Here is a 12,433-nt window from a genome sequence, read left to right on the forward strand (position 1 = left end):
GTGTGCATGTGGTGTGTGCATGTGTATGCGTGTGCTGTGGAGTGTGGCGTGTGCATGTGTATGCGTGTGCTGTGGAGTGTGGTGTGTGCATGTGTGTGCGTGTGCTGTGGAGTGTGGTGTGTGCAAGTGTGTGCATGTGGCGTGGAGTGTGGCGTGTGGCAGAGGACAGCTGTGGGTGCTGGCTCTCTTGCAGGATGTACATCCTGGGCTTGAACTCAGGTCAACAGGCAAGTGTCTACCTGCTGAACCATCTCAATGGCCGGGATTAAACATTTCAGATAAGTAGCACTTCCCTAGGACTCTATAAATATGGTCCGAGTTATGATTAATTACTTATTCTTTTTTTTTTTATTTTTTCAAGATAGGGTTTCTCTGTGTAATAGCCCTGACTGCTCTGGAACTCACTCTTGTAGATCAGGCTGGCCTTGAACTCACAGAGATCTGACTGCCTCTGCTTCCAAGGGCTGGGATTAAAGGCATGTGCTATCACTACTGGGCTTACTTAGTTATTTTTTTAAGGTTTATATATATATATTATGTATACAGTGTTCTGCCTGCACATATCCCTGCAGGCCAGAAGATGCAGATCTCATTCTAGATGGTTGTGAGCCACCATGTGGGTGCCGGGAATTGAACACCTGCCCTCTGGAAGAGCAGTTAGTGACCCATTTCTCCAGCCCCCTTAGCTATTCTTATAAAAGACGTAAGTCATTTTTATAAAAGTAAATAAAAAGTAGCCAGTCAAGGCCGGGCGGTGGTGGCGCACGCCTTTAATCCCAGCACTCGGGAGGCAGAGGCAGGCGGATCTCTGTGAGTTCGAGACCAGCCTGGTCTACAGAGCTAGTTCCAGGACAGGCTCCAAAAACCACAGAGAAACCCTGTCTCGAAAAACCAAAAAAAAAAAAAGCAGCCAGTCAAGTGGTAACCTGCTAACATTAGGTGGTCAGAGCATCAGTGTACCTACCAGAATCTTCCATGGGTTCAGTTTTCACACTGATGGGGCCACAGCTGTAAGGAGAAGGGAATCCAGGTCAAGAAAATCAGTGGAGCTGGTGACATATACCTTTAATTCTAGCACTTGGGAGGCAGAGGCAGGGGGATCTCTGTGAGTTCCAGATCAGCCTGGTCTAGAGAGCGAGTTCCAGGAGAGCCAGAGTTACATAGTGAAACCCTGTTTCTTGTGTCATGCGCACACACGCGCGCACGCGCACACACACACACGTGGTATACATACCTACATGAACACATAAAAAAATTTTTTTCGGGGGGCGGGGTTGAGACACGGCCCATGGCCTCACACAGGCTGTCCTCAAACTCACTATGGAGCCAAGAGTCTTGACCCCTTGATCGCCTTGCTTCCCTTCTCTATGCTGAAATCACAAGGCTTTGTCACTATTTCTGGTTCATTATTCATTCTATGCCTTTATTATTTATTTATTTTGTTTTTTCAAGACAGGGTTTCTCAGTGTAGTCTTGGCTGTCCTGGAACTCAATCTATAGACCAGGCTGGCCTTGAACTTCCAGATCCATCTGCCTCTGCCTCCCAAGTGCTGAGTTTAAAGACATGAGCCTGGTTCATCCTATGTCTCTATTTTACTTTTTAAAATTTATTTATTATTTTATGTGCACTGGTGTTTTGCCTACAGGTATGTCCATGTGAGGGAGTCAGAGCCCCTAGAATGAAGTTACAGACAGCTGTGAGCTCCCACGTCGGTGCTGAGAATTGAACCATTCTATGCCTTTACTAATTACTGTTTTATTTATTTATTATTGTTGTTGGTTTTTACCTGTCATTTGGGGGTAGTGCCAGCCTCTCGGCATCTGTCGGCATCCCAAGACTACCTGTGCAGGAACAAGGTACACATTAGTCTCTCAGCACTGTAGGACAGGACCCAGATTCAAGGACACATCGTTTGAAAGCCAAGAGAACAGAGACCTCTCAGCTCAAGGCCATCACAGAACGCCATCGGGGAGGAAGCTGGTCAAAACAGCCCTGATTATTAGAGCAGCTGGTGGGGTTCGCTGGAGTGAGCAGGCAGTGCCAGGAATGTGGGTGTCACCCTCAGCCTGGCCACTCGTCAGCTAGGTCTCCTGAGTGAGTCAGTACATGGGCTGTCTGCTTCTTCATGGGCACAGTGAGGCTTAGCGAGAAGTCGGGCCCTCCACAACCAGTGGTTCCCAACCTCCAGGCTCCCAGCCCAGCCTGAGGGGACTCTGGGAAAAACCAATGTCCTGGACATGAAGAAGCTTTCAGTGTCACCACTATCCCCTTAGCTTAGCAATACACTGATACCTTTTGGGTTTCATCGTTGGATTTATTTTTCAAGATAGGTAGCTCAGGCTGGCTTGAAATACCCTGGGTACTAAGGATAACCCTGAACTCCGGATCCTCCTTCTTCCACCCCCAAAGCACTAGGCTTTCTTCTCTCCTTCTTGCTTTTAAAATGTCTTTCCTCATTTGTATTGGAACTTTTTATTTTCCTAATTTATTGATTTTAAGTCTTATTTTTGGTGCTGAGGATTGACCCACAGCAGGGCCAAGTACGTGCTAAGCAAGTGCCCTACCTCTGAGTTCTGTCACCTCGGCTTTGCTTTGTAACGAAGGCTCATTATGTAGCTTGAGCTGGCCTGGAACTCATTCCAAGGCCCAGGCAGGCCTCAAGCCTGTTCTTCTCCTGCCTCAATCTCTCCAGCACTAAGATGGTAGTCCTTGGTCATCATGCTAGTCAGTCTAACCCTTGCCACTCTTCCATGGTATTGGGTGTCCTAAGTGGGCTGCACTGGAGTAATGCAGTGTACAGAAGGGAGCTGGCATCCAGGGACTTGGGAGTCCTCACATGGAGTTCCAGTGCTGACATCCCACACGGGCTGAGGAACCACAGTGAGTGTCACCGTGGAAACACTACATGTCAGTTGCTATGTGTGACTGTTGTTCGATAAGAAAATATGAATGATTCTGGGGTGATAGTCACATGGTCTCCTGTCATTCAACCACCACACTAAGGTTCTTCTTTGGATTTTCAGTTTTATTTATTCATTTCCGTTTTTTTATGTGTATTTGCCAGTGCCTGCATGCATGTATATCACAGGCATGCCTGATGCCCTTGGAAGCTAGAAGCGGGCATGGATTCTATAGAGCTAGCGTAATAGGCATTGTAAGCCACTGTGTGGTGCTGAGAACTGTGCTCTGGCCTTCTGCAAGAGTTATTAACTGAGAGAAAGCGTCTCTCCAGTCCTTTCTTTGAGACAAGGTTTTGCTATGTAGCCCAGGCTGGTCTTGAACTCCCAACTCTCCTGACTCGGTCTCTCAAATGCTGGGATGACAGTGTGTACTACCATACTGGACACCAACTCCCTGCTCTAACGGGAGCCAGAGGACCACAAGGTCCTCACAGAGATCCCACAGAGAGGTGGACTAGAAGGGGACCACAGTTAGGTACATAGCAATGGGAGGACCACAGTTCCCAACCCTGTAACTCCTTCCTCCACCTGTGCTGTCAATCATGACATCCCCTTTAGACAACATAGTTTGTAAACCACTAGGGGCACAGAGCTCCAGTTACATTTCAAAAATCATAATTTAAGAAAATAACGTGGATGGATTTCTTCATTTCTTTCTTTTTTTAGACAGGGTCTTACTATGTAGCTTTGGCTGGTTAAGGATTCACTAGGTGGACCAGCATGGCTTTGAACTCAGAGATAGCCCTGCCTCTGACTTCCAAGTGCTGGGATAAAGACACTTGATATTGGGCTGGAGAGATGGCTCAGAGGTTAAGAGCACTAACTGCTCTTCCAGAGGTCCTGAGTTCAATTCCCAGGAACCACATGGTGGCTCACAACCATCTGTACTGAGATCTGGCGCCCTCCTCTGGTGTGCGGGCATACATCAAGGCAGAATGTTGTGTACATAATAAATGACTAAATCTTTAAAAAAAAAAAAAGACACTTGATATTATGCCCAGCCATAGATGGGTGGATTTTTAAATGCCTTTGGCAGAGGTATTTGGCGGGTGTGTGTTTGTGTGTGGGTACATTCATTGCTGTGAATCAATGGGACGGGGACACAGGTCTGAGGGTACTCTACCACACAGCTTTGTTGTTTCATAGGAACCAACCTGATGAGTCGTTGCTTGTTGATTTCTTAAACTTTGGTTTTTCGAGACAGGGTTTCTCTGTGGCTTTGGAGCCTGTCCTGGATCTAGCTCTGTAGACCAGGCTGGTCTTGAACTCACAGATATCTGCCTGCCTCTGCCTCCCGAGTGCTGGGATTAAAGGCGTGCGCCACCATCGCCCGGCCTTGAGGCAGGTTCTTTTTGGCCTCAAACCCAGAGAGATTTGCCTGCTTCTGCCTCCTGAGTGATGGAACCAAAGGGGTGTATTACCACCGCTCGACTGAGGCAGGGTCTTGCTATGCAGTCTAAGTTGAACTTGAACTTGCTACATAGTTCAGGCTGGCCTTACCTCCTGAACCTCTTGCCTCAGCCTCCCCAGTGATGAGACTACAACAGTGGTCCACCGCCCCGACGAGCCCCTGCTTATCGTAAGAGCCGTATCACTGTGAAGGTTTTCAATCAAGCTGTTCCAGCCCCATCCCAACCCCACGGATGATGCTAACATTCTATGAGCACCACTGTTTGCCTGGCTCTTTGCTAAACAGATCATTACTTCTCCTAGACCTGAGTTTCAGAGACAAAGGAATGAATCCTTGACCCTCAAACCCATCAACCCAGGCCCATGCAGAGCTGGTACTCAGACCAGTAGCTGACTCCCTATGTTCCCACACTCCTCTGGAAGACCAGGTGGGTGTCACTACAGAATTTCCCTAGTCTAGGCTGTGATGAACTCCGGCTGTTGTTTCTTCCTGTGCTGGTCTGGCTCTTGAGAGTTAGAGGTTCTCTCTTTCTACTTTATAGTGTTGATGAGAGAACCCAGGGTCTGATGCACCCCTTACTGAGCCATACCCCAAGCCCCTCACTGGGGATTCTAGGCAGGGGCTTTAAAACTGAGCTGTACCCCCAGTCCTCTCTGGAGGATTCTAGGCAGGGGCTCTACCAATGAGCCCATACCCTGAGCCCCTCACTAGAGGATACTGGATCAGATTTTTCCTACTGAGCTATGCCTCTAGAACCTCACTAATGGATCTAGGCAGGTGCTCTACCACTTAGCCAGGCTACCAGCGCATTGGGGGATTCTAGGCAGGTGCTTTACTATTGAACCGCACACTCAGACCCTCACTGGGCAATCCCATAGGTAATAAATAGATCTACTATCAAGCTGCCACCACCCCCAAGCACAGGTTGCCTCCTCGATGTGGTAAAATGAAGGAGAATATCAAAACATGCATTATCCTCATCATAGTAGAAGATGGGTTCAGTGGCTCTGGGCAGTCACTGAGGATCAGAACCTGCTACTCACCCAGCTGGCTCTCTGCACCTCGGAAAGGTCTGCAAGAAAACCAACACCATTACCCAACATGAACACAAGCAGACCAGTCACACACAGTGAACAACCCACTTTGCGGCAATTCTGGGCCTGGAACCCAGGACCTGGTACATGCCAGATGAGAACTCTAGGACTCAGCTATGGCTTCAGACCACGATAATCTTGTTTATTTATTGATTTTTGAGACGGGTTTCAGTATACATCCCAGGCTGTCCTTGAACTCACTGTAACCCAGGCCTGCCTCAGTGACTCTCCCTGCCTCAGTCTCCTGGTACTGCAATTGCAGGCCTGTGCCTCCATACTTGATTCGAGCCAGCTTGCCTTTGAACAAACCGTTAGAGGACACAGAGCAGATTACCTGTTTATGACGAATGAAATCCCTGCTTTGTTCTCCAGAATCCACCTCAGGGTTTCAGGACTGTAACTGTCGGGGTGCTGAAAGACCAGGCCTTCCGGAAGGCCCTGCACCAGCACAGCTGTCTTGTCCTGAAGCATCTGCTCATAGGGAACAGGGACCGTAGCTGTCGTCCCCAGAGCTTTACCTAGAGCAGGAGCGAGAGATGGCGGATGATAGCTGCAGACTTTCAACCAGCCAGCTTCACCCAGGCAATTAGACGCTGGGATACGTGGCTCGAACATGCATTAAAAGCACAAAGTGTGCTCTCCTTCTGCTTCCTGAGTGTGGCTGCAGTGTGATCAGTAAGCTCCCTGCTTCTGTTGTCCCTTTCCTGGCTGTTGCCATGGCTTCCCTGCCTTGATGGGCTCTACCCCTCTGGTTTTTTTGTTTTTTTTTGTTTTGTTTTGTTTTTTTTGAGACAGGGTTTCTCCATAGCTTTTTGGTTCCTGTCCTGGAACTAGCTCTTGTAGACCAGGCTGGCCTCGAACTCACAGAGATCCTCCTGCCTCTGGCTCCAGAGTGCTGGGATTAAACTCTTGGGTTTTTTTTTTTTTTGGGGGAAGGAAATTTTTTTTTTTTTTTTTTTTTTTTCGAGATAGGGTTTCTCTGTGGTTTTGGAGCCTGTCCTGGAACTAGCTCTTGTAGACCAGGCCGGTCTTGAACTCACAGAGATCCGCCTGCCTCTGCCTCCCAAGTGCTGGGATTAAAGGCGTGCGCCACCACCGCCCGGCTTCTACCCCTCTTGTGATGGCTGATCTTGCTTGTTGATTTGAATGCATTAGGAATCAACTAAAACCTAAGAAGCTGGGCACAGCCATGAAGGATTTTCTTGATTGGATCATTTGAGGCGAGGTGACTTACCCTAAAACTGAGCCACACCTTCAGGTGGTAGTCTGCATTAAAAGGACATGGAAGGAGGGAGCTTTTGCATTTTGCCTGCTTGCCCTCAGTCTCGCTGGCAAAGTAATCTATCCTTCTGCTGCGGCACTCCTTTGCTGATATTAGAACCTGATCCTTCGGGATTCCAACACAGCCTGAAGACTAGCTAAGACATCCAGCCCCGTGGACTGGACGACTGCCAGGTCCTTGATCTTTCTGTCAGGAGACAGTCATTGTTGGATTAACTGGACCACAGTCTGTAAGTCATGTGAATAATTCGTTTTATATATATATATATATATATGTGTACATATATATCTATAAATATACACACACATATCCACATAGATGTGTTATGTATATATTCATTATATATACACACATACATTATATATATAACCACACACATAGAGATATATATGTACATATCCAGCACACACACACATACATGCAAATGCATGTCAAATAGACTGTTTCCTCCCCAACTTGCTTTTTGTCCCCGCCTTGGTTTTTTGAGACAGGGTTTCTCTGTGTAACAGCCTTGGCTGTCCTCAACTCACTCTGTGGACCAGGCTGGCCTTGAACTCAGAAATCCTCCTGCCTCTGCCTCCTGAGTGCTGGGATTAAAGACATGCTCCTGGTTAGTTCTTTTACTTGAGTTTTTGAGAAAGGTAGCCCATGGTAGCCTGAACCCAGGTTGGTATTCACCTTGCAGGGATCCTCCTGCCTCGGGGTCCTGAGTGCTGGAATCACATCTAGCTCTTCTGTGACGTTTCCTATATGAATGTCTATCATTTACTTTCTCCACATCTGTACATTACCCTCCCCTTTCTGCTGCACACTGGGTGATTTACAGGTATGTTCTGTTTTTATTCTTTGTGATGCTGATGACGGATCTAGAGTACCAGTGAGGGGCTAGAGGTGTGGCTGAGTGCTACAGCACCTGCCTGGCAGGCATGCAACTAGGTTTTCCCCATAACACTGCAAAGTAAATATATAAATTAATGAGTAAATGAGTTCATAGACTCCTTAGTCATCAAGTTGATACAATTACACAACTCCTCCATGACTATTTAGAGCACTCATGAGACCGAGAGAGGGTTCACGGGTAAAAGAGCTTACCGTGCAAACATGGTGACCTGAGTTCAATCAATCTCCTGAACCCACAATAGAAGAATACCAGCTTCCTGCAAGTTGCTCTATGGCCTCCAAGGGTACTATATGGCACGTGTGCACCTCACTCACTCTCTCTCACACACACAAATGTGTGCTGGGGATGTACGGAGGCGGTTCCCATGCTCCATCAGGACTTACGGTAACAAAGGCTGAAATGGTCCTCCACTGCTTTTCTGAGCAGCTGGGCTTCTCCATTTTCGGGACACAGTGGTTTCTCTTCAGTCAGCCCTTCCCCCTGGCCTGCAAACACAGGATGAGAATGGGTCAGAGTAAGCACTCTGTCTGGCCCTTTTATCTGTATTTTTGGTACTGAGGGAAAAGGAGGGAAAAAAGGAAAAAAATCATAAAATGACCCTCTTACGTAAAGAAATAAAGAGGGATCTTTTTTTGTTGGTTTTGGTTTTTGTTTTTCGAAGGATCGAAGACAGAGCTTCACACATTCTAGACAACCACTCTACTAACTGAGCTCTTTCTCCTAGTCCCTAGAGCAATTTTTCCAAAAAGATTTATTTATTTATTTATTTATTTATTTATTTATTTATTTATTATGTATACAGTTTTCTGTCTACATATATGTCTGCAGGCCAGAAGAGGGTACCAGATATCATTATTGATGGCTGTGACCCACAATATGAGTACTGGGAGTTGAACTCAGGACCTCTGGAAAAGCAGCCAGTACTCTTAACTGCTGAGCCATGTCTCCAGTTCAAATAGAGTAATTTTTAAAAAAGAGTTATTCTTATGTGCATGTGTGTGTGTGTGTGTGTGTGTGTGTATGACACATGTGTGTGTATACTCTGGGAGGCCAGAAGAGAACATCCGATCCCTTGGCGCTGGTGTTACCAGAGGTTCTTACAGATCTGATGAAGATGCTGAGAGCCAAACTTGGGTCCTGTGTAGGCACAGCAATGCCTTAACCACTGACTATCTCTCTAGCCCCAACAGAATGGCAGGTTTATATGATGAATAGGATCAAGCATGGTGGCCACCCCTGAAATGAAGCGACTGCTCCCCGTATGCCTGGGTGAGTCAGCACTTGGGAGTCTGAGAAAGGAGGGCCAGCACAAGGGCAGCAACGACTACAGTCTCACGGGTGACCCTATCTCAAAATGACACAAATAACAAGAAAGAACAAGAAAAATCCTCAAATCAGCAACTAAATCCTACACCATCTCAAGAATCTGTAGCTGGGCATGGTGGCACAGACCTTCAATCGCAGCACTCAGCAGGTGCAGGGAGGAGGATCCTGAGCTGAGGTAATCCTCAGCAGTAAATGCAATACACCATGTCAGCATGAGCAAAATTCCTGTCATCAGGCTAGGCATGCTGGGACGTGTTGTCAATCTCAGCACTCAGGAGGCAGAGCAGATGGGTGTGAGTTCAAGGACAGCCAGGGCTACCCAAAGAAACCCTGTCTTGAAAAAACAAAACCATGGGGCTGGAGAAATGGCTCAGCGGTTAAGAGCACTGACTGTTCTACCAGAGGTCCTGATTTCAATTCCCAGCAACCACATGGTGGCTCACAACCATCTCTAATAAGATCTGTTGCCAACTTCTGGCCTGCAGGGACACATGCAGGCAGAACATTGTATACATAATAAATAAATAAATTTAAAAAAAAATAAAGAAAAGGAAAAAAAAAAAAACCAACCTGTAGTTGGTTTGTTTAACTATTTATTTTTAACTCTTTCGGCTCTTTGGGGCCTGTCACCCAGCTCCCAAATAAATTACACAGAGGCTTATTCTTTTTTTTCTTCTTCTTGTTTTTGTTTTGTTTGTTTGTTTTTGGAATTCCCTCTGTAGACCAGGCTGGCCTCAAACTCACAGATATCCACCTGCCTCTGCCTCCTGAGTACTGGGATTAAAGGCACCACCATCCCCTGGCCACAGCGGGTGTGTGTGTGTGTGTGTGTGTGTGTGTGTGTGTGTGTGTGTGTGTGTTTTTCCGAGAAAGGGTTTCTCTGTAGCTTTGTAGACCAGGCTGACCTCGAACTCACAGAGCTTTGCTTGCCTCTACCTGCTGAGTGCTGGGATTAAAGGCGTGTGCCACCACAGCCTGGCAATTATGCTTAATTCTTATAAATTCCCGGCCTTAGTTTATTTTTAGCCATCTTTTCTTTTTTTTAAAAAAAATATTTATTTATTATGTATACAATATTCTGTCTGTGTGTATGCCTGCAGGCCAGAAGAGGGCACCAGACCTCATTACAGATGGTTGTGAGCCACCATGTGGTTGCTGGGAATTGAACTCAGGACCTTTGGAAGAGCAGGCAATGCTCTTAAACCACTGAGCCATTTCTCCAGCCCCAGCCAGCTTTTCTTAATTTAAATCATCCTGTCTATCTTTTGCCTCTGGGCTTTTATCTTTCTCTTTCCGTATACCTTTCTTTACTTTTTATTCCATGGCTGGCTGTGTAGCTGGCCCCTGAAGTCCTTTCTCCTTTTCTCGTTCCTTGATCTCTTCATTCCAGATTTCTCCCATTTATTCTCTCTGCCTGCCAGCACCACCCATCCTTTCTCCTGCCTGGCTATTGGCTAGTCAGCTCGTTATTAGACAGGAAAGTAACACAGCTCACAGACTTAAACAAATGCATCATAAAAGAATGCAGCACACCTTTGCATCATTAAACAAATGTTCCCCAGCAGAAATGAATGCACATCTTTAACTTATATTCTACAACACCAAACAGAGAAACAAAAAACTCAATAAATGCAATACATCACGTTAACAGAATGCTGAGCAAAAATGCTATCATCAGTGTGGTATATGTTTTAATCTTGGGAGGTAGAGGGAGGAGGATATCTGTGAGTTCAAGACCAGCCTGGTCTAGATAGCAAGTCTTAAGTCAGCTAGGGCTACATAATGAGACCCTGCCTCAATTTTTTTTTTAATAAAATGAAATATGAGTATGTGATACTTGATTCGCCTAATCAAATATCAAAGTTATACTTCTTTTTTTAATCTATTGCTCTTTTTTTCTTGTTTTTATTGTTTGTCTAACAATAAAAGCAGTATAGTTTCATGTCATAAAATTTTGAGAATCAAAAAAAAAAACAAAAATGAAATATGAGGCTACAGTATACAGTTCAATGGTGAAGTACTTGGCTAGCATGTGTGAGGACCTAAATTCAGTCCCCAATGTAAAAACCAAGCAAACAAACGAACAAACAGCACCAGGGGAGACATGATACAGTGCTGGCCACCTACAATGCTGTGCGAAGTCTTTCTGGAAATCCTGTCTGGCGTTGACAAAGGCACAGCCTCGATCTGTCCCCACCACGTACACCTCTGCCTCATACACGGCGATGCAGGCCACCTCGGCCTTGGACTTGGCCAGCTCTTTACACTGCAACAGAAACGCAGAACAATGGTGGCTTCTACACATGCAGGACTCGAGTTGGTTAGGTGGGCTGAGGAGTCCTACTAAAGGGAAGAAGAGAGATGGCACACACCCATGATCCCAGCACAGCAGAGACAGAAAGCTCAAAGTCTCCCTGGCATAGCAAGTTCAAGGTCAGCCTGGGCTGGATGAGAATCTGTCTCAAAAAACAAAGCAAAGAAGGGGCAAGTACGAAGAGATTTTCTCCCAGACGCCCAAACTGCTCACTCTTTCTCTTTCCATATTCTACTTTCCACTTTATTATGAGTAGTGGTAGTAGTGCGTGTGTGTGTGTGTGTGTGTGTGTGTGTGTGCATGCATGCATCAGTGTGCCCACATCACAGTACTCGTGAGAAGGTCAGAGAACAGCTTGCAGGGGTCAGTTCTCTCCTTCTACTCTGTGGGTCCTGAGAACTGAGCTCAGACAGTCAGCGTTGTGTCGGGCTCCTTTGCCTGTTGAGCTGTCCCACTGGCCCTACTTTACGGTTATTATATTTACCTACAGAAACACATACACACATGATGGAAGACCTGCGAGGGGGCCTGCTCTGCCCTCATGCCTTGCACCCCGTGTCTAGAAGAAGCCTGGATTGTGAGGGCCCATCATGAGTGCTTGTTTTTCAAATGCAGAAATGGATCCGTTTCCATTCCATTATTTTTGGGGCAGATATTTCTAGTTTTCTTTTCTTAGAGGGTAAAGAGGATGGTCTCATGTGTCCCAGACTGGCCTTGAACTCACTGTTAGGCTAGCAAGATGGCCTGGTGGGTAGCCTTACAACCTGGGTTCGATCCCCAGGACCCACAAGATGGAAGGAGAGTACCAGCTTCCCAAAAGCCATCCTTGGGGTGCATTCTATGGCCTGTACATGCGCACGCACATCACATACACTAAATGTTTGTAAAAAGATCAAAACAAGCTGGGCGGTGGTGGCGCACACCTTTAATCCCAGCACTCGGGAGGCAGAGGCAGGCGATCTCTGTGAGTTCGAGGCCAGCCTGGTCTACTAGAGCTAGTTCCACGCCGGGCAATGGTGGCGCACGCCTTTAATCCCAGCACTCAGGAGGCAGGTGGATCTCTGTGAGTTCGAGACCAGCCTGGTCTACAGAGCTAGTGCCAGGACAGGCTCCAAAGCCACAGAGAAACCCTGTCTCGAAAAAC

At 46.7% G+C, this 12,433-nt stretch overlaps 1 protein-coding gene across 3 annotated transcripts in view; it reads right to left on the bottom strand.

Annotated features, from left to right (window-relative positions):
• LOC102000749 (general transcription factor II-I repeat domain-containing protein 2) overlaps nucleotides 1-12,433 on the bottom strand; it is a 37,959-nt gene that overhangs the window by 19,361 nt on the left and 6,165 nt on the right. For 2 of the 3 annotated variants that reach the window (XM_026787865.1, XM_005344665.2), the window contains exons 3-8: nucleotides 11,103-11,241; nucleotides 8,033-8,134; nucleotides 5,801-5,984; nucleotides 5,416-5,444; nucleotides 1,788-1,842; nucleotides 965-1,008 (exon numbers count right to left, since the gene is read on the bottom strand). In XM_026787865.1, coding sequence (XP_026643666.1) covers nucleotides 965-1,008; nucleotides 1,788-1,842; nucleotides 5,416-5,444; nucleotides 5,801-5,984; nucleotides 8,033-8,134; nucleotides 11,103-11,241 — 553 coding nt within the window. The remainder of the gene's footprint in view (nucleotides 1-964; nucleotides 1,009-1,787; nucleotides 1,843-5,415; nucleotides 5,445-5,800; nucleotides 5,985-8,032; nucleotides 8,135-11,102; nucleotides 11,242-12,433) is intronic. The other variant, XM_026787868.1, reaches the window with a different exon arrangement.

Source organism: Microtus ochrogaster, chromosome 2 (assembly GCF_000317375.1).
Source record: "Microtus ochrogaster isolate Prairie Vole_2 chromosome 2, MicOch1.0, whole genome shotgun sequence".
Taxonomy (NCBI): domain Eukaryota; kingdom Metazoa; phylum Chordata; class Mammalia; order Rodentia; family Cricetidae; genus Microtus; species Microtus ochrogaster.